Here is a 23,286-nt window from a genome sequence, read left to right on the forward strand (position 1 = left end):
CTGCTACACACAGCCTACATCGTTGTCACCATATTAGCTAAAGTAAAGTCATAGTCAACATAGATAATAATGGGCTCAAGAGTGCCGCAGCGGTCTAAGGCACTGCATCTCAGTGCTTGAGAAGTCACTACAGACCCCCTGGTTCGATTCCAGGCTGTATCACAACCGGCCGTGATTGGAAGTCCCATAGGGCGGCGCACAATTGGCCCAGCGTCGTCCGGGTTTGGCCGGTGTAGGCCGTCATTGTAAATAAGAAATTGTTCTTAACTGACTTGCGTAGTTAAATAAAGATTTTTAAAAAAAATTACAATAAAAAATAGAACTAACGCATGAGTATATCTGCTATAATCATGCAATAACGTTACAGTGTACATACAGTCAGTAAGCAGTTTAGCACTTACACCGGTGGGCCTGGTGGCAATAAATTAATAAAACCAAAAGCTTACCTTGACTTGGAAGAGTTCCAGTGTTGTGTTGGATAGTCATAGCCAGCTAGCTAACATAGCATCCCTCTGTTTGAGCCGGGTGTTTGAGTAAATAAACTAGCCAGCTGCATTTGCCAAGTAAGTGAAACTGAAAGTGGAAAAGAATGACGAAATCTCTCTCTCTCTTGCTTCTCCTTCATTTTGGAAGAAATGTAATTTGTTCAAAACTGTTCAACTATTGTATTTTTCTTTCTTTGTGTCAATTACTCACCACATTATATTCACTGCAGTGCTAGCTAGCTGCAGCTTATGCTTTCAGTACTAGATTCATTCTCTGATCCTTTGATTGGGTGGACAACATGTCAGTTCATGCTGCAAGAGCTCTGATAGGTTGGAGGAAGTCTTCCGGAAGTTGTCATGATTACTGTGTAAGTCTATGGAAGGGCTTGAGAACCATGAGCTTCCTAGGTTTTGTGTTGAAGTCAATGTACCCAGAGGAGGACGGACGCTAGCTGTCCTCCATGCTACACCATGGGGCTACCCTACAGAGTGCTGCTGTGGCTACTGTAGACCTTCATTGCAAAATAGTATGTTTGAATCAATTTTTTGGTGACATGATTATATTTAGTATAGTTTTATCTAAAAAGGAGAACTTTTTAAATGTTTTACCATTTTTATTTTTCTGAAAATCACTCAGAAGGATGGTCCTACCCTTCCTCCTCATGAGGAGCCTCCACTGCACCCAAACGACATCAAGCCAACTTGAAACAATTGTGGGAAGCATTGGAGTCAACATGGGCCAGCATCCCTGTGGAACGCTTTCCACACCTTGTAGAGACCATGTCCCGACGAATTTAGGCTGTTCTGAGGGAAAAAGGGGAGGTTGCAACTCAATATTAGGACGTTGTTCCAAATGTTTGGTATAATCAGTGTATATACAGTGCCTTGCAAAAGTATTCACCCCCCTTGGCGTTTTTCCTATTTTGTTGCATTACAACCTGTAATTTAAATGGATTTTTATTTGGATTTAATGTCCAAATTGGTGAAGTTAAATGAAAAAAATAACTTGTTTCAAAAATTTCTAAGAAAGAAATAACGGAAAAGTGGTGCGTACATATGTATTCACCCCCTTTGCTATGAAGCCCATAAATAAGATCTGGTGCAACCAATTACCTTCAGAAGTCACATAATTAGTTAAATAAAGTCCACCTGTGTGCAATCTAAGTGTCACACGATCTGTCACATGATCTCTCTATATATATACACCTGTTCTGAAAGGCCCCAGAGTGGCACCATGAAGACCAAGGAGCTCTCCAACAGGTCAGGGACAAAGTTGTGGAGAAGTACAGATCAGGGTTGGGTTATAAAAAAATATCTGAAACATTGAACATCCCACGGAGCACCATTAAATCTATTTTAAAAAAATTGAAAGAATATGGCACCACAACAAACCTGCCAAGAGAGGGCCACCCACCAAAACTCATGGACCAGGCAAGGAGGGCATTAATCAGAGGCAAAAATAACCCTGAAGGAGCTGCAAAGCTACTTTTTTATTTATCACAATTTTCTTTAACCAATTACAGTGGGGGGAAAAAGTATTTAGTCAGCCACTTTATTATATACCCTTTGTTGGCAATGACACAGACAGGTCAAACGTTTTCTGTAAGTCTTCACAAGGTTTTCACACACTGTTGCTGCTATTTTGGCCCATTCCTCCATGCAGATCTCCTCTAGAGCAGTGATGTTTTGGAGCTGTCGCTGGGCAACACAGACTTTCAACTCCCTCCAAAGAGTTTCTATGGCGTTGAGATCTGGAGACTGGCTATGCCACTCCAGGACCTTGAAATGCTTCTTACGAAGCAACTCCTTTGTTGCCCGGGCGGTGTGTTTGGGATCATTGTCATGCTGAAAGACCCAGCCACGTTTCATCTTCAATGCCCTTGCTGGTGGAAGGAGGTTTTCACTCAAAATCTCACGATACATGGCCCCATTCATTCTTTCCTTTACACGGATCAGTCGTCCTGGTCCCTTTGCAGAAAAACAGCCCCAAAGCATGATGTTTCCACCCCCATGCTTCACAGTAGGTATGGTGTTCTTTGGATGCAACTCAGCATTCTTTGTCCTCCAAACACGACGAGTTGATTTTTTACCAAAAAGTTATATTTTGGTTTCATCTGACCATATGACATTCTCCCAATCCTCTTCTGGATCATACAAATGCACTCTAGCAAACTTCAGACGGGCCTGGACATGTACTGGCTTAAGCAGGGGGACACGTCTTGCACTGCAGGATTTGAGTCCCTGGCGGTGTAGTGTGTTACTGATGGTAGGCTTTGTTACTTTGGTCCCAGCTCTCTGCAGGTCATTCACTAGGTCCCCCCGTGTGGTTCTGGGATTTTTGCTCACCGTTCTTGTGATCATTTTGACCCCACGGGGTGAGATCTTGCGTGGAGCCCCAGATCGAGGGAGATTATCAGTGGTCTTGTATGTCTTCCATTTCCTAATAATTGCTCCCACAGTTGATTTCTTCAAGTCTTGTATGTCTTCCATTTCCTAATAATTGCTCCCACAGTTGATTTCTTCAAACCAAGCTGCTTACCTATTGCAGATTCAGTCTTCCCAGCCTGGTGCAGGTCTACAATTTTGTTTCTGGTGTCCTTTGACAGCTCTTTGGTCTTGGCCATAGTGAAGTTTGGAGTGTGACTGAGGTTGTGGACAGGTGTCTTTAATACTGATAAGTTCAAACAGGTGCCATTAATACAGGTAACGAGTGGAGGACAGAGGTGCCTCTTAAAGAAAAATCATCAGTGGGCCAACAATATAAACAATGGAGCAAATGCATCACATCCAAATATCATTTGATTATCTGTGGAGCTGGAGGAATGACATACCCAGATAGTTTAAAAAAAGGACCATTTAAACACATGGAATCTGATCTACTCTATATTGAAACTGACAAACTCCATGTTCAATTCATGTTTTCTAATAGAAACATACAAATAAATGTTTGAGTATACTTTGTATAAACACATTTCATATGGTATAAACAAGTAAACACAATCTCAGTCAGTCAACAATATAAGACAATGGGAGCACTGTGTATGTCCTCTGATTAACTTTAAGTCAATGTGATGTGAAATATCAACTTACACACTAGGATAAGTAATTATTCTCTCCTGTGTGTCCGCTCATGAGCTTTCATGTTTCCTAACCGGTTAAAATTCTTTCCACAATGGGAGCAGTGGTAAGGCTTCTCCACTGTGTGTACTTTCTGGTGAGATTTCAGGTAGTCTAACCGGTTAAAACTCTTTCCACAATGGGAACAGTGGTAAGGCTTATCCATTGTGTGTGTCCTCTCATGTCTTTTCAGGTTGCCTAAACTGTTAAAACTCTTTCCACAATGGGAACAGTGGTAAGGCTTCTCCTCTTTGTGTATTTTCTCATGAGCTTTCATGTTTCCTAAGTGGTTAAAACTCTTTCCACACTGGGCGCAATGGTGTGGCTTCGCTCCTGTGTGTGCCTTATCATGTATTTTCAGGGTGTGTAAACGGTTAAAACCCTTTCCACAATGGGAGCAGTGGTAAGACTTCTCCACTGTGTGTATTTGCTCATGAGCTTTCATGTTTCCTAACAGGTTAAAACGCTTTCCACAATGGGAGCAGTGGTAAGGCTTCTCCACTGTGTGTATTTTCTGATGAGATTTCAGGTAGTCTAACAGTTTAAAACTCTTTCCACAATGGGAGCAGTGGTAAGACTTCTCCACTGTGTGTATTTTCTGATGAGATTTCAGGTAGTCTAACCGTTTAAAACTCTTTCCACAATGGGAGCAGTGGTAAGGCTTCTCCTCTTTGTGTATTATCTCGTGAGCTTTCAGGTTGCCTAAGTGGTTAAAACTCTTTCCACACTGGGCGCAATGGTGTGGCTTCGCTCCTGTGTGTGCCTTCTCATGTATTTTTAGGGTGTGTAAACGGTTAAAACCCTTTCCACAATGGGAGCAGTGGTAAGACTTCTCCACTGTGTGTATTTGCTCATGAGCTTTCATGTTTCCTAACCGGTTAAAACGCTTTCCACAATGGGAGCAGTGGTAAGGCTTCTCCACTGTGTGTACTTTCTGATGAGATTTCAGGTAGTCTAACCGTTTAAAACTCTTTCCACAATGGGAGCAGTGGTGTGGCTTTGCTCCTCTGTGTGCCTTCTCATGTATTTTCAGGTTCTCTAACCGGGTAAAACTCTTTCCACACTGGGAGCAGAGGTGTCGTCTTGCTGGTTTGGACGTCTCTGGTTCCTCCGACTTTGGTTTTTCTCCTGCCAAAGACAGTGTTTATTTAAAGAGAGACCTGAATGAAACCTCCACTTGATAAAACCACCTTGCTATGACATTTAATCCAAATCAGATCCCTCAATAACCTGAGGACAGTTTTGAAACATTTCATCAATTAAAACAATCTTCGTGTGATTTCAAAACAAATGATGTTGTAGAGCTTCCTGGTAATTACTGATACATTTGTATTGTATTGTTTGTTTTTTTTTACATTGGAGACAGACACAAAGCACATCAGTAACATCTCCCCATTGTCGAAAGAGTCCGACACTGCTGTTTAAATGGCAATTCTTCTGATTTAGACTATCACTAATGTCATGATATTTTGGATAAAGTCAAAAAGAATGTGAAATATTTTGTTCCTAAAAATATAAACGCAACATGTAAAGTGTTGGTCCCATGTTTCATGAGCTGAAATAAAAGATCCCAGAAATCCAAGAGCACTAAAGCTTATTTCTCTCAAATCTTGTGCACAAATTTGTTTACATCCTTGTTAGTGAACATTTCTCCTTTGCCAAGATAATCCATCCACCTGACAGTGTGGCATATCAAGAAGCTGATTAAACAGCATGATCATTACACAGGTGCACCTTGTGCTGGGGACAATAAAAGGCCACTCTAAAATGTGCAGTTTTGTAACAACACAATGCCACAGATGTCTCAAGTTTTGAGGGAGTGTGCAATTGGCATGCTGACTGCAGGATTATCCACAGGAGATGTAACTCCGTCTTTTTAGAGAATTTGGCAGTGCATCCAACCGGCCTCACAACCGCAGACCACGTATAACAACGCCAGCCCAGGACCTCCATATCGTCTGAGACCAGCCATCCCGACAGCTGATGAAACTGAGGATTATTTCTCTCTGTAATACAGCCCTTTTGTGGGGAAAAATTTATTCTGATTGGCTGGGCCTGCCTCCCAAGTGGGTGGGCTTATGCCCTCCCAGGCCCACCAATGGCTGCGCTCCTGCCCAGTCATGTTAAGTCCATAGATTAGTGCCTAATGAATTTATTTACATTGACTGATTTGCTTATATCAAGGCTGCCCAACCCCCCTCTTCCTGGAGATGTACCGTCCTGTGGGTTATCAGTCCAGCTCTAATTTAACACACCTGATTCTACTTATTAGCTGCTCAATACAGTTCATATACATTTACATTTACATTTTAGTCATTTAGCAGACGCTCTTATCCAGAGCGACTTACAGTTAGTGAGTGCATACATTATTTTTTTAAATTATTTTTTCATACTGGCCCCCCGTGTGAATCGAACCCACAACCCTGGCGTTGCAAACGCCATGCTCTACCAACTGAGCTACATCCCTGCCAGCCATTCCCTCCCCTACCCTGGACGACGCTGGGCCAATTGTGCGCCGCCCCAATTTAGCATATCTGATTCAGCTTGTTAAGGTCTTGTTGAGCAGCTAATAAGTAGAATCAGGTGTGTTAAATTAGAGCTGGACTGAAAACCTACAGGAAGAGGGTTGGGCAGCCCTGGCTTATATGAACTGTAAATCGTTGAAGTTGTTGCGTTTATATTTTTGTTTAGGTTTTAGAACACCTACTTATTCAAGGGTCTTTCTTTATTTGGACTATTTCCTACATTGTAGAATAATAGTGAAGACATCAAAACTATGAAATAATACATATGGAATCATGTAGTAACCAAAAAAGTGTTAAACAAATATATTATATACAGTGGGGAGAACAAGTATTTGATACACTGACGATTTTGCAGGTTTTCCTACTTACAAAGCATGTAGAGGTCTGTAATTTCTATCATAGGTACACTTCAACTGTGAGAGACGGAATCTAAAACAAAAATCCAGAAAATCACATTGTATGATTTTTAAGTAATTAATTTGCATTTTATTGCATGACATAAGTATTTAATACATCAGAAAAGCAGAACTTAATATTTGGTACAGAAACCTTTGTTTGCAATTACAGAGATCATACGTTTCCTGTAGGTCTTGACCAGGTTTGCACACACAGCAGCAGGGATTTTGGACCACTCCTCCATACAGACCTTCTCCAGATCCTTCAGGTTTCGGGGCTGTCGCTGGGCAATACAAACTTTCAGCTCCCTCCAAAAGATGTTCTATTGGGTTCAGGTCTGGAGACTGGCTAGGCCACTCCAGGAACTTGAGATGCTTCTTACAGAGCCACTCCTTAGTTGCCCTGGCTGTGTGTTTCGGGTTGTTGTCATGCTGGAAGACCCAGCCACGACCCATCTTCAATGCTCTTACTGAGGGAAGGAGGTTGTTGGCCAAGATCTCGCGATACATGGCCCCATCCATCCTCCGCTCAATACGGTGCAGTCGTCCTGTCCCCTTTGCAGAAAAGCATCCCCAAAGAATGATGTTTCCACCTCCATGCTTCACGGTTGGGATGGTGTTCTTGGGGTTGTACTCATCCTTCTTCTTCCTCCAAACATGGCGAGTGGAGTTTAGACCAAAAAGCTATATTTTTGTCTCAACAGACCACATGACCTTCTCCCATTCCTCCTCTGGATCATCCAGATGGTCATTGGCAGACGGCCTGGACATGCGCTGGCTTGAGCAGGGGGACCTTACGTGCGCTGCAGGATTTTAATCCATGACGGCGTAGTGTGTTACTAATGGTTTTCTTTGAGACTGTGGTCCCAGCTCTCTTCAGGTCATTGACCAGGTCCTGCCGTGTAGTTCTAGGCTGATCCCTCACCTTCCTCATGATCATTGATGCCCCACGAGGTGAGATCTTGCATGGAGCCCCAGACCGAGGGTGATTGACCGTCATCTTGAACTTCCATTTTCTAATAATTGCGCCAACAGTTGTTGCCTTCTCACCAAGCTGCTTGCCTATTGTCCTGTAGCCCATCACAGCCTTGTGCAGGTCTACAATTTTATCCCTGATGTCCTTACACAGCTCTCTGGTCTTGGCCATTGTGGAGAGGTTGGAGTCTGTTTGATTGAGTGTGAGGACAGGTGTCTTTTATACATGTAATGAGTTCAAACAGGTGCAGTTAATACAGGTAATGAGTGGAGAACAGGAGGGCTTCTTAAAGAAAAACTAACAGGTCTGTGAGAGCCGGAATTCTTACTGGTTGGTAGGTGATCAAATATTTATGTCATGCAATAAAATGCAAATTAATTACTTAAAAATCATACAATGTGGTTTTCTGGATTTTTGTTTTAGATTCCGTCTCTCACAGTTGAAGTGTACCTATGATAACAATTACAGACCTCTACATGCTTTGTAAGTAAGAAAACCTGCAAAATCGGCAGTGTATCAAATACTTGTTCTCCCCACTATATTTGAGATTCTTCAAATAGCCACCCTTTGCCTTGATGACAGCTTTGCACACTATTGGCATTCTCTCAACCAGCTTCATGAGGTAGTCACCTGAAATGCATTTAAATTAACAGGTGTGCCTTCTTAAAAGTTAATTTGTGCAATTTATTTCCTTCTTAATACGTTTGAGCAAATCAGTTGTGTTGTGACAAGGTGGGGGGGGTATACAGAAGACAGCCCTATTTTGTAAAAAAACAAGTCCATATTACGGCAAGAACACCTCAAATAAGCAAAGAGAAACAACAGTCCATCATTACTTTAAGACATGAAGGTCAGTCAATACGGACATTTCAATAACTTTGAACGTTTCTTCAAGTGCAGTCACAAAAACCATAAAGTGCTATGATGAAACTGGCTCTCATGAGGACCACCACAGGAATGGAAGACCCAGTGTTACCTCTGCTGCAGAGGAAAAGTTCATTAGAGTTACCAGCCTCAGAAATTGCAGCCCAAATAAAATGCTTCACAGAGTTCAAGTAACAGACACATCTCAACAGCAACTGTTCAGAGGAGACTGTTTGAATCACACCGTCATGGTCGAATTGCTGCAAAGAAACCACTACTAAAGGACACCAATAAGAAGAAGAGACTTGCTTGGGCCAAGAAACACGAGCAATGGACATTAGACCTGTGGAAATGTGTCCTTTGGTCTGATGAGTCCAAATGTGAGATTTTTGGCTCCAACCGCCGTGTCTTCGTGAGACGCAGAGTAGGTGAACGGATGATCTCCGCATGTGTGGTTCCCCCCCGTGAAGCATGGAGTAGAAGGGGTGATGGTGCTTTGCTGGTGACACCGTCTGATTTATTTAGAATTCAAGGCACACTTAACCAGCATGGCTACCATAGCATTCTGCAGCAATACGCCATCCCATCTGGTTTGGGCTTAATGGGACTATCATTTGTTTTTCAACAGGACAATGACCCAACACACCTCCAGGCTGTGTAAGGGCTATTTAACGAAGAAGGAGAGGGATGAAGTGCTGCATCAGATGACATGGCCTCCACAATACCCCGACCTCAACCAAATTGAGATGGTTTGGGATGAGTTGGACCGCAGAGTGAAAGAAAAGCAGTCAACAAGTGCTCAGCATTTGTGGGAACTCCTTCAAGACTGTTGGAAAAGCATTCCAGGTGACTACCTCATGAAGCTGGTTGAAAGAATGCCAAGAGTGTGCAAAGCTGTCGTCAAGGCAAAGGGTGACTACTTTGAAGAAACCCATATAAAATATATTTGACTTGTTTAACACTTTGTAGGATACTACATGATTCCATGTGTTATTTCATAATGTTGATGTCTTCACTTATTCTACAATGCAGAAAACAGTAAAAAATTAAGAAAAAACCTTGAATGAGTAGGTGTCCAAACGTTTGAGTAGTACTGTACATACAGTGCACTCGGAAAGTATTCAGACCCCTTGACTTTTTACACATTTTGTTACGGCCTTATTCTAAAATTGATATTTTTTTAATTTCCCCCTCATCAATCTATACACAATACCCCATAATGTCAAAGCAAAAACAGGTTTGTATGAATTTTTGCAAATGTTTTCTAAAAGAAAACAAATGTCACATTCATGTAAATATTGAGACCTTTACTCAGTACTTTGTTGAAGCACCTTTAGCAGCGATTACACCCTAGAGTTTTCTTGGGTATGACGCTACAAGCTTGGCACACTTGTCCTCTCAAGCTCTGTCAGGTTGGATGAGGAGCTATTTTCAGGTCTCTCCAGAGATGATCGATCGGGTTCAAGTCCGGGCTCTGGCTGGGCCGCTCAAGGAAGTAATGTCCCGAAGCCACTCCTGCATTATCTTGGCTATGTGCTTTTGTTCGTTGTCCTGTTGGAAGGGGAACCTTAGCCCCAGTGAGGTGTTGAGTTCTCTGGATCAAGGATCTCTCTGTACTTTTCTCTGTTCATCTTTCCCTCGATCCTGACTAGTCTCCAAGTCCCTGCCGCTGAAATACATCCCCACAGCTTGATGCTGCCACCCCCATGCTTCACCGTAGAGATGATGACAGGTTTTCTCCAGACGTGACGCTTGGCATTCAGGCAAAGAGTTCAATCTTGGTTTCATCAGACCAGAGAATCTTGTTTCTCATGGTCTGAGAATCCTTTAGGTGCCTTTTGGCAAACTCCAAGCGGGCTGTCATGTGCTTTACTGAGGAGTGGATTCCGTCTGGCCACTCTACCATAAAGGCCTGATTGACGGAGTGCTACAGAGATGGTTGTCCTTCTGGAAGGTTCTCTCATCTCCACAGAGGAACTCTTGAGTTCTGTCAGAGTGACCATCAGGTTCTTGTTCACCTCCCTGACCAAGGCCCTTCTCCCCCGATTGCTCAGTTTGGCCGGGCGGCCAGCACTAGGAAGAGTCTTGGTGGTTCCAAAGGTCTTCCTTTTAAGAAGGATGTTGGCCACTGTGTTCTTGGGGACCTTCACTGCTGCAGAAATGTTTTGCCGTGAAACAATCTGTAAGGATCATTCCTTCAAACTCATGGTTTGGTTTTTGCTCTGACATGCGTCTGTCAACTGTGGGACCTTTTATAGACAGGTGTGTGCCTTTCCAAATCATGTCAAATCAATTGAATTTACCACAGGTAAGTTCTAGAAACATCTCAAGGATCAATGGAAACATGATGCATCTCAGCTCAATTTGAGTCTCATAGAAAAGCGTCTGAATACTTATTTAAATAAGGTATCTGTTTTTTATTTTTAATACATTTGCAAAAATTTATAAAAACCTGTTTTGTTTTTGTCATTAAGGAGTATTGTGTGTAGACTGATGAGGGACATTCATTTTTTAATTCATTTTAGAATCAGGCTGTAACATAACAAAATATGGAAAAGGTCAAGGGGTCTGAAGTATGAAAAGGTTTGTTCATTCAGATGTCATGAATTAACTATGATATCATCATATTTGTATATGTTTTATTGATTGAAAAAAGTTTATTTCTCAGACATAAATAAACAATTCTAGGTGAAAGCCAAAGGCCATAGCTTTAATAAAATAACAAATTAACTGGCAAAGTAGCAGAGCGAGGCCCGCATTCAGCAACGTCACATGATACGTGTTTGAAGCTGTTTCAGTACAGCACTACAGGGAGAGAGGACAAACTCCACTGGACTAGTTTCACAGTATGGAAACACTTCAGAGTTTCTTGATTTTGGGTAAACGTCTCCTTTAAAGCATCATTGAGAAATAATTAATTGAAGTTGGAACATTTGTAGACTAGCGGTTAAGAGTGTTGGGCCAGTAACCGAAAGGTCACTGGTTCGAATCCCCACGCCCGCAAGGTGGAAAGGTCTGCCGTTCTGCACTTGAGCAAAGCAGTTATCCCCCAACAACAACTGCTCCTCGGACGCGGATGACGTGGAACGTCGATTAAGGCAGCCCCCGCACCTCTCTGATTCAGATGGGTTGGGTTAAATGAGGAAGACACATTTAGAGTGAATGCATTCAGCTGTGACTGACTAGATATCCCCTTTCCTTTCCCTTTTCATCCCAGTCCTCCTTTAAGACTCCATAATGTTTCATCAATAGATGCTACAGTCCTCCTTTAAGACTCCATAATGTTTCATCATTAGATGCTACAGGCCTCCTTTAAGACTCCATAATGTTTCATCATTAGATGCTACAGTCCTCCTTTAAGACTCCATAATGTTTCATCATTAGACGCTACAGTCCTCATTTAAGACTCAAAATTGAACTATCTTGAGTTGTGTTTGCCTGTAGACCACACTATTTATCAAGAGTGTTTTCATCTATATTTTTCGTAGATGTCTGTTTACCACCACAAACCGATGCTGGCACTAAGACGGCACTCAACCACCTGTATAGTTTTAATGCAGGGAAACTTACATACGTTTTATGTCATTTCTACAAGCATGTCACATGTGCAACCAGATGAAATAAAACTTTAGACCACCTTTACTCCACACACAGAGACGCGTACAAAGCTCTCGCTCGCCCTCCATTTGGCAAATCTCACCATAACTCCATCCTCCTGATTCCTGCTAACAAGCAAAAACTAAAGCAGAAAGTACCAGTGACTCGCTCAATAAGGAAGTGGTCAGAGGACACAGATGCTAAGCTACAGGACTGTTTCGCTAGCACAGACTGGAATATGTTGGGGATTCTTCCGATAGCATTGAGGAGTACACCACATCAGTCACTGGCTTCATCAATAAGTGCATCGATGACGTCGTCCCCACAGAGACCATACGCACCCCAACCAGAAGCAATGGATTACAGGCAACATTCGCACTGAGCTAAAGGGTAGAGCTGCCGTTTTCAAGGAGCAGGACTCTAACCCGGACGTTTATAAGAAATCCCGCAATGCCCTCTGACGAAGCATCAAACAGACAAAGTGTCAATCCAGGACTAAGATTGATTCATACTACACCGGCTCCGATGCTCGTCGGATGTGGCAGGGCTTGCAAACTATTACGGACTACAAAGGGAAGCACAGCCGCGAGCTGCCCAGTGACACGAGCCTACCAGACGAGCTAAATAACTTATAAGCTCGCTTCGAGGCAAGCAACACTGAAGCATGCATGAGAGCATCAGCTGTTCCGGATGATTGTGTGATCACGCTCCCCGCAGCCGATGTGAGTAAGACCTTTAAACAGGTCAACATTCACAAGACCGCAGGGCCAGATGGATTACCAGGACGTATACTCTGAGCATGCGCTGACCAACTGGCAAGTGTCTTCACTGACATTTTCAACCTGTCCCTGACCGAGTCCATAATACCAACATGTTTCAAGCAGATCACCATAGTCCCTGTGCCCAAGAACACCAAGGTAACCTGCCTAAATGACTACCGACCCGTAGCACTCACGTCTGTAGAAATAAAGTGCTTTGAAAGGCTTGTCATGGCTCACATCAACACCATTATCCCAGAAACCCTAGACCCACTCCAATTTGCATACCGCCCCAAAAGATCCACAGATGGTGCAATCTCTATTGCACTCCACACTGTCCTTTCCCACCTGGACAAAAGGAACACCTACGTGAGAATGCTATTCATTGACTACAGCTCAGCGTTCAACACCATAGTGTAAGTCGCTCTGGATAAGAGCGTCTGCTAAATGACCAATTATTTTATTATTTATAGTGCCCTCAAAGCTGATCACTAAGCTAAGTAACCTGGGACTAAACACCTCCCTCTGCAACTAGATCCTGGACTTCCTGATGGGCCGCCCCCAGGTGGTAAGGGTAGGTAACAACACATCTGCCACGCTGATGCTCAACACAGGGGCCACTCAGGGGTGCGTGCTCATTCCCCTCCTGTACTCCCTTTTCATCCATGACTGCATGGCCAAGCACGACTTCAACACCATCATTGAGTTTGCTGACGACACAACAGTGGTAGGCCTGATCACCGACAACGATCAGACAGCCTATAGGGAGGAGGTCAGAGACCTGGCAGTGTGGTGCCAGGATAACAACCTCTCCCTCAACGTGACCAAGACAAAGGAGATGATTGTGGACTACAGAAAAAGGAGGACCGAGCCACGCCCCCCTTCTCGTTGACGGGGCTGTAGTGGGGCAGCAACAAACTATCGTGGTCCAAACACACCAAGACAGTCGTGAAGAGGGCTACAGAGGGTAGTGCGTACGGCCCAGTACATCACTGGGGCCAAGCTTCCTGCCATCCAGGACCTCTATACCAGGCGGTGTCAGAGGAAGGCCCAAAACATTGCAAAGGACTCCAGCCACCCTAGTCATACACTGTTCTCTCTCCTACCGCACGGCAAGCGGTACCGGAGCGCCAAGTCTAGGTAAGAAAGGCGTCTTAACAGCTTCTACCCCCAAGCCATAAGACTCTTGAACAGTTAATCAAATTGCTACCTGGACTATTTGCATTGATCCCACCCCCATTTTTACACTGCTGCTACTCTCTGTTTATTATCCATGCAGAGTCACTTTACCTCTACCTACATGTACATATTACCTCAATTACCTCGACTAACCGGTGCCCCCGGACCAGGCATGTAACATCCATAATGTTTTTAGGAAAGGTTTTTGTAAAACATGCACCATACATCAGATCATCTTGAAACTTTATTTCTAAATCTAACTTTCATCAAGGTTTTATATAGTCTATTGGTTTCTCTCTTTTCATTGGCAGAATCCTTTTTCAGTGTTATGATATTCATAACATCCATATCCACCAGTCTATCTTCATGTCAACTAACAGAACTCTGCTGGTTGTCCTGGTAACAGATACCAGTCTATCTTCATATCAACTAACAGAACTGTCTACTGTGGTGGAAATATACCAGTCTATCTTCATGTCAACTAACAGAACTGTCTACTGTGGTGGAAATATGCAGTTGAGGTCGGAAGTTTACATACACTTAGGTTGGAGTCATTAAAAATTGTTTTTCAACCACTCCACAAACTTCTTATTAACAAACTATAGTTTTGGCAAGTCGGTTAGGACATCTACTTTGTGCATAACACAAGTAATTTTTCCAACAATTGTTTACAGACAGATTATTTCACTTAGAATTCAGTGTATCACAATTCCAGTGGGACAGACGTTTACATACACTAAGTTGACTGTGCTTTAAACAGCTTGGAAATTCCAGAAAATGATGTCATGGCTTTAGAAGCTTCTGATAGGCTAATTGACATCATTTGCGTCAATTGGAGGTGTACCTGTGGATGTATTTCAAGGCCTACCTTCAAACTCAATGCCTCTTTGTTTGACATCATGGGAAAATCAAAGGAAATCAGCCAAGACCTCAAAGAAAAATTGTAGACCTCCACAAGTCTGGTTCTTCATTGGGAGCAATTTCCAAACGCCTGAAGGTACCACAATCAATAGTACACAAGTATAAACACCATGGGACCACGCAGCCGTCATACCGCTCAGGAAGGACACATTCTGTCTCCTAGAGATGAACGTACGTAGTTGCAAAAAGTGCAAATCAATCCCAGAACAACAGCAAAGGACCTTGTGAAGATGCTGGAGGAAACAGGTACAAAAGTATCTATATCCATAGTAAAACGAGTCCTATATCGACATAACCTTACTGATCCAAGATGGCGTAGTAGTGCAGTTCTGTTTTTGTCGTGTCTGTAAATAGCCTGTAAATACACTGTTTTTTTTGGTATTTTTCATACATATTTCCCTATCAGACTTTTCATCCTTCTACAAAATATACTTTCCTGCAACCCGCCTCACTCAATGTGGAACGGATTCTATTATTGACTTACCTTTATCTGGAGTCTCCAGTTGAAACTAGCTAGCCAGCTGACTGGCTACTTGCTATTAGCCACAGCTGGCGGTATTTCACCCAGAGCATTGGATTTTTTTCTGCGGGATTGATTTGGTCACTGGACATTAATCACCGGATATTCGGCCAGTCTGCACAGCGCGTTGTCGACCCAGAACATATCGGTTTTTCCGCCGGAATCACTGAATCACTGGACCTTTAACTCCGGATTCATCGCTACCAGCTAGCTGCAACGGAATGGACGCTGTGGTCTGGCTAATCATCCTGAGCTAGGCCCATCTCCCGGCTATCTACCTGTCTGTCAACCGGACGGGACCACCTAGTGTTGACACGGAGACCCGCCGATCCTACACGACTGGTCTGCCGACGAAATCGTCTGATGTGGTTACGACGTTAACCACGAAGATTCCATCTGCTAGCCCCGGCCTGCTAGCACACGCTAGCCGTGGCCTCTTACTCGAACTATCCTATTGCTGTTCACCGGACCTTATGATAACTCAGCTATACAGTTGATGGCTGCTGGACTGTTCCTTTTTACGGTACTACATCCTGTTTATGTTTAGCCTCAGCCCAAACATGGTTAGCTTATTGTTGTTTCGGTTATTTCTAATTGTACTATTTCACTGTAGACTCCCCAGCCCAGCTAAACCTGCATTAGATAGCTCCTTTGTCCCACCCCCTATACACGCGGAGACCGACTCAATTGATGCCTCCAGCGATGCTATCTCTTTCATTGTTACCCAACGCTTAGGTTTACCCCCACTTTACTCATATCCTTCCATATCCTTGTCTGTACATAATGCCCTGAATCTTTTCTATAACACCCGGAAATCTGCCCCCTATATTCTATGTACCCAACGCACTAGAAGACCAGTTCTTAAAGCCTTTAGCCGTATCCTTATTCTAGTCCTCCTCTGTTCCTCCGGTGATGTAGAGGCTAACCCAGGCCCTGCAGCCCTCAGTATCACTCCTACTCCCCAGGCGCTATCATTTGCTGACTTCTGTAATCGCAAAAGTCTTGGTTTCTTGCACATAAATATCAGAAGTCTACTTCCTAAGTTTGAGTTATTCACTGCGTTAGCACACTCCGCCAACCCTGATGTTCTAGCAGTGTCTGAATCCTGGCTCAGGAAGGCCACCAAAAATTCTGAAATTTCCATCCCCAACTATAACATTTTCCGTCTAGATAGAACTGCCAAAGGGGGTGGAGTTGCAATCTACTGTAGAGATAGCCTGCAGAGCTCTATCATACTATCCAGGTCTGTGCCCAAACAGTTTGAGCTTCTACTTCTAAAAATCCACCTTTCCAGAAATAAGTCTCTCACTGTTGCCGCTTGCTACAGACCCCCCTCAGCCCCCAGCTGTGCCCTGGACACCATATGTGAATTGATTGCCCCCCATTTATCCTCAGAGTTCGTACTGCTTGGTGACCTAAATTGGGATATGCTTAATCCCCCAGCCATCCTACAATCCAAACTAGATGCCCTCAACCTCACGCAAATTATCAACGAACCTACCAGGTACAACCCTAAATCCGTAAACATGGGTACCCTCATAGATAGCATCCTGACTAACATACCCTCTAAATACACCTCAGCTGTCTTCAACCAGGATCTCAGCGATCACTGCCTTATTGCCTGCGTCCGTAACGGGTCCGCGGTCAAACGACCACCCCTCATCACTGTCAAACGCTCCCTAAAACACTTTAGCGAGCAGGCCTTCCTAATTGACCTGGCCCAGGTATCCTGGATGGATATAGATCTCATTCCGTCAGTAGAGGATGCCTGGTTGTTCCTTAAAAGTAATTTCCTCTCAATCTTAAATAAACATGCCCCATTCAAAAAATACAGAACTAAGAACCAATATAGCCCCTGGTTCTCCTCAGACTTGACTGCCCTTGACCAGCACAAAAACATCCTGTGGCGTACAGTATTAGCATCAAATAGCCCCCGCGATATGCAACTTTTCAGGGAAGTTAGGAACCAATATACACAAGCAGTCAGGAAAGCAAAGGCTAACTTTTTCAAACAGAAATTTGCATCCTGTAGCACTAACTCCAAAAAGTTTTGGGACACTGTAAAGTCCATGGAGAATAAGAGCACTTCCTCCCAGCTGCCCACTGCACTGAGGCTAGGAAACACTATCACCACCGATAAATCTACAATAATCGAGAATTTCAACAAGCATTTTGCTACAGCTGGCCATGCTTTCCATCTGGCTACCACTACCCCGGCCACCAACTCTGCACCCTCTGCTGCAACTTGCCCATGCCCCCCCCCGCTTCTCCTTCACACAAATTCAGACAGCTGATGTTTTGAAAGCGCTGCAAAATCTGGACCCCTACAAATCAGCTGGGCTAGACAATCTGGACCCTTTCTTTCTAAAACTAGCCGCCGAAATTGTCGCAACCCCTATTACTAGTCTGTTCAACCTCTCTTTCATAACGTCTGAGATCCCCAGAGATTGGAAAGCTGCCGCGGTCATCCCCCTCTTCAAAGGGGGTGACACTCTAGATCCAAACTGCTACAGACCTATATCCATCCTGCCCTGCCTTTCGAAAGTATTTGAAAGCCAAGTTAACAAACAGATCACCGACCATTTCGAATACCACCATACCTTCTCCGCTATGCAATCCGGTTTCCGAGCTGGTCATGGGTGCACTTCAGCCACGCTCAAGGTCCTAAACGATATTATAACCGCGATTGATAATAGACAGTACTGTGCAGCCGTCTTCATCGACCTGGCCAAGGCTTTCGACTCTGTCAACCACCGCATTCTTATTGGCAGACTAAATAGCCTTGGTTTCTCAAATGACTGCCTCACCTGTTTCACCAACTACTTCTCAGATAGAGTTCAGTGTGTCAAATCGGAGGGCCTGTTGTCTGGACCTATGGCAGTCTCTATGGGGATGCCACAGGGTTCAATTCTTGGGCCGACACTTTTCTCCGTGTATATCAATAATGTCGCTCTTGCTGCTGGTGACTCTCAGATCCACCTCTACGCAGACGACACCATTTTGTATACATCTGGCCTTTCATTGGACACTGTGTTAACAAACCTCCAAACGAGCTTCAATGCCATACAACACTCCTTCAGTAGCCTCCAACTGCTCTTAAACACTAGTAAAACTAAATGCATGCTTTTCAATCGAACGCTGCTGGCACCCGCCCACCCGACTAGAATCACCACTCTCGACGGGTCTGACCTAGAGTATGTGGACAACTACAAATACCTAGGTGTCTGGTTAGACTGTAAACTCAACTTCCAGACTCACATAAAGAATCTCCAATCCAAAGTGAAATCTAGAATCGGCTTCCTATTTCGCAACAAAGCCTCCTTCACTCATGCTGCCAAACATGCCCTCGTAAAACTGACTATCCTACCGATCCTTGACTTCGGCGATGTCATTTACAAAATAGCCTCCAACACTCTACTCAGCAAATTGGATGTAGTCTATCACAGTGCCATCCGTTTTGTCTCCAAAGCCCCATACACTACCCACCACTGTGACCTGTACGCTCTTGTTGGCTGGTCCTCACTACATGTTCGTCGTCAAACCCACTGGCTCCAGGCCATCTATAAATCACTGCTAGGCAAATCCCCGCCTTATCTTAGCTCATTGGTCACCATAGCAGCACCCACCCGTAGTCTGCGCTCCAGCAGGTATATCTCACTGGTCATTCCCAAAGCCAACACCTCCTTTGGCCGCCATTCCTTCCAGTTCTCTGCTGCCAATGACTGGAATGAATTGCAAAAATCTCTGAAGCTGGAGACTCTTATCTCCCTCAATAACTTTAAGCATCAGTTGTCAGAGCACCTTACCGATCACTGCACCTGTACACAGCCCATCTGAAATTAGCCCACCCAACTACCTCATCCCTATATTGTTATTTATTTTGATCTTTTGCACCCCAGTATCTCTATTTGCACATAATCTCTTGCACATCTAGCATTCCAGTGTTAATACTATTGTAATTATTTTGCACTATAGCCTATTTATTGCCTTACCTCCATAACTTGCTACATTTGCACACACTGTATATATATTTTCTGTTGTATTTTTGACTTTATGTTTTTTACCCCATATGTAACTCTGTGTTGTTTTTATTGCACTGCTTTGCTTTATCTTGGCCAGGTCGCAGTTGTAAATGAGAACCTGTTCTCAACTGGCTTACCTGGTTAAATAAAGGTTAAATAAAAAAATAAAAAAATAAAAAAATGAAAAAATGAAAGGCCGCTCGGCAAGGAAGAAGCCACTGCTCCAAAACCGCCCTAAAAAAGCCAGAATACGGTTTGCAATTGCACATGGGGACAAATATCGTAGTTTTTGGAGAAATGTCCTTTGTTCTGATGAAACAAAAATAGAACTGTTTGGCCATAATGACCATCATTATGTTTAGAGGAAAAAGGGGGTAACTTGCAAGCCGAAGAACACCATCCAAACCGTGAAGAACGGGGGTGGCAGCATCATGCTGTGGGGGTGCTTTGCTGCAGGAGGGACTCGTGCACTTCAGAAAATAGATGGCATCATGAGGAAGGAAAATGATGTGGATATATTGAAGCAACATCTCAAGACATCAGTCAGGAAGTTAAAGCTTGGTCGCAAATCGGTCTTCCAAATGGACAATGACCCCAAGCATACTTCCAAAGTTGTGGCAAAATGGCTTAAGGACAACAAAGTCAAGGTATTGGAGTGGCCATCACAAAGCCCTGACCTCAATCCTATAGAAAATGTGTGGGCAGAACTGAAACGGCGTGTGCGAGCAAGGAGGCCTACAAACCTGACTCAGTTACACCAGCTCTGTCAGGAGCAATGGGCCAAAATTCACATTTTACATTTTAGTCATTTAGCAGACGCTCTTATCCAGAGCACCTTACAGTTAGTGAGTGCATAATTTTTTTTTCTTCTCATACAGGCCCCCCGTGGGACTCGAACCCACAACCCTGGCGTTGCAAGCGCCATGCTCTACCAACTGAGCTACACTTCCCCAACTTATTGTGGGAAGCTTGTGGAAGGCTACCCGAAACGTTTGACCCAAGTTAAACAATTGAAAGGCAATGCTACCAAATACTAATTGAGTGTATGTAAACTTCTGACCCACAGGGAATGTGATGAAAGAAATAAAAGCTTAAATAAATCATTCTCTACTATTATTTGGACATTTCACATTCTTAAAATAAAGTGGTGATCCTAACTGACCTAAGACAGGGATTTTTTTCTAGGATTAAATGTCAGGAATTGTGAAAAACTGAGTTTAAATGTATTTGGCTAAGGTGTATGTAAACTTCCGACTTCAACTGTACCAGTTTATTGTCATCTCAACAAACAGAACTCTGCTGGTTGTCCTGGTAACAGATACCAGTGGGTAGATCTATTTTATTTGTTCAAACTAAACTACAGCACTTACTTTGATGAGTCAAATTTGCTCCTTTCTTCTCTTCTCCTCCTCTCACAGTTCCACTCAGCCCCGTTGTTTTCCTGCAGTCCACCAGCCGCACAGACAACCTCTTCAGACCCAGCAGTAAGGTGCTACTGGGAGAGGTACGACACAGGGACTCTGGGAGGGAGGAAGGGCTAGCGTTGTCCTGGTAACCATATAGAGGGGACACAGACACATATCATTATGGATGCTGATGTCACTGTTGTCATAAAGTGCTTTACAGAAACCCAGACCCCGATAGAGCAAGCTGTATGCTAGACCAGACCAAGCTGTACCATCAGGGGTTCTGATCTGGAGAGACTCTTCTCTGCCTCGTCAGCATCAGGATGTTGTTGAGGCTCCCCAGAGGATCCATGATAGTAATGTCTCCCTCCTGTGTGAACGAGAACATCAAACAGATGGTAAACTTATGACCGTCTATTACAATCATAGGGTCTTACAAGAGGCATTAATATATCTAAACAGGGTCTAAAACGGTCACTTTCATCATGATTTTATAAAATATTGTTTATGATGCAAATGTGAAAAGGTAGTTTCACAAATTGGGTGCCTTTTGCGTCCATTTGATATTTTAAGTAGAAATTAAGCACCAATATTGAATTTGAAAAGCCTGTTATATTAGATGAGGTGCACTTTAATGTAGACCACATGGAGAATTCATTAAAGCTCATTTAAAAGTCCCAAAAATATACTAATTGCAGATTGAACCTTTAACAATTTATACAGTACTGAACAACATATTGAAGTATATAACTTCAGTAGAATGCCCCTTAAAAACCACACATTAGTTCAAGAACTGCATAGTTTGTGCCCCTGTTTTTAAGACAGTACTCACTGGTGTTTATCTGATCTTCTGTCTCCTCCTCCTGCTCTTTCACTCCAAAAACGTCTTCCTTCTTCACCTTTATTGAGATACCATCCTCTTCCTCTCTAAAAGGTTCTTCCTCTTTTTTCACTATAACATCCTCCTCTTCTTCTTTCAATACACCAGCGTCCTCTTCCTCCTTTTTCATTCTGAAAGCTTCAACCTCCTCCTCTTCCACTGTGACAGCCTCTATCCCATCTTCCTCTTTCACTCCAAACGGATCTTTCTCTCCTTTCACTGTAACATCCTCTTCTTCTTTCAGTGTAACAGCCTCCTCTTCCTCCTTTATCATTCTGAAAGCTTCTACCTCCTCCTCTTCCACTGTGACAGCCTCTATCCCCTCTTCCTCTTTCACTCCGAACGGATCTTTCTCTCCTTTCACTGTAACATCCTCTTCTTCTTTCAGTGTAACAGCCTCCTCTTCCTCCTTTCTCATTCTGAAAGCTTCTACCTCCTCCTCTTCCACTGTGACAGCCTCTAACCCCTCTTCCTCTTTCACTCCGAACGGATCTTTCTCTCCTTTCACTGTAACATCCTCTTCTTCTTTCAGTGTAACAGCCTCCTCTTCCTCCTTTATCATTCTGAAAGCTTCTTCCTCTCCTTTCACTGTAACATCCTCCTCTTCTTGTTTCACGGCAATGTTCAGCCCCAGAGCTTCTTTCTCCATACACCAGACCTCCTCTTCTTTAGCAGGGGAGGAGTAGTTTAGTGAGCTCATGGTCGGGGATGTAAGCTAGTTAGCTAGCTAGTTAGCATTAGCCACTAGCCTAGTGCTAGGCTCAGTATCAATATTTAACAAGTTTGCAAATTAGGTTAAAGTTACCCAGTAGATAATGTAACGTCAACAGAAATGTGTTTAAAACACTGAGGTTAGCTAATGTACATAAACATGGTCTAAATCCTCAATCTTTCGGTTTTATGTTGGCTAGCAAGCTACCGAGATGGTTGAAAGAGTAGCCGTGTGGTTGTTGCTGAAGAAGAGTCCCGTCCAGTCCATTATACGTCACGCAATAATCATCACCTGAAAGACTCACATCGCCAACTGCTGACTGGAGTGGGTAACGCAGTTTGGAAACAATATTTACTACATCGTTCGTATTGGCAAATAATGTCGAAATAATTTAACAATAAGCCAGTGGCGGCTCCTGAAAAAATTCTCAGGGGGGGCAATTTTTCTGATGATTTAGGTGACCTACACACATTTTAAAAAAGATATGTCCAGCAACAACATGAAGACAGGGGCAGCATATAAGTCAATACTGATATACACATTACTTGCTTCAAAAAGGCCTCATGGTTGAATTGGAAATATGTGCACCTGAGCAAGCAGGAGCTTTTGATAGAGGCTACTGAAAACATTGATGCAAGTTATTGGTAATAAGACATTTTTATAGACTTCCATATTCTGCCCTCTTGTATAGATTTGTGAAAATGAACAGTGATAGACATTTTGCCTGAAAACAGAATTTGAAAATAATTTCTAGAAAAGGTAAACACAGCTATCTGTATGGCTTTGTAAATATGAACAACCATATTCTGGCCAATTGTATAGATTTGTAAAAAAAATTGTTTACTTTTTTTAAAATGAAAAATAACTATTTTAAACAACATCAACTGTGAACTGATTTGGGCGTGTGTGTGTTAAAGAGACAGACAGGG

The 23,286-nt window shown here is 43.2% G+C and overlaps 1 protein-coding gene across 1 annotated transcript; it reads right to left on the reverse strand.

Annotated features, from left to right (window-relative positions):
• Positions 1-4,634: 4,634 nt before the first annotated feature.
• LOC311115851 (uncharacterized protein) lies at positions 4,635-22,344 on the reverse strand. The gene is made up of 5 exons (XM_084190982.1): positions 21,598-22,344; positions 21,038-21,135; positions 20,730-20,907; positions 6,497-6,556; positions 4,635-4,730 (listed from the first exon to the last, which is right to left on the reverse strand). Exons 1-4 carry the CDS (start codon positions 22,292-22,294, stop codon positions 6,537-6,539), a joined length of 993 nt encoding a protein of 330 aa, XP_084047108.1. The 5' UTR covers positions 22,295-22,344; the 3' UTR covers positions 4,635-4,730; positions 6,497-6,536.
• Positions 22,345-23,286: the final 942 nt, after the last annotated feature.

The sequence above is a fragment of the Coregonus lavaretus genome, assembly GCF_964263955.1.
Source record: "Coregonus lavaretus genome assembly, contig: HAP1_SCAFFOLD_356, whole genome shotgun sequence".
NCBI lineage: Eukaryota > Metazoa > Chordata > Actinopteri > Salmoniformes > Salmonidae > Coregonus > Coregonus lavaretus.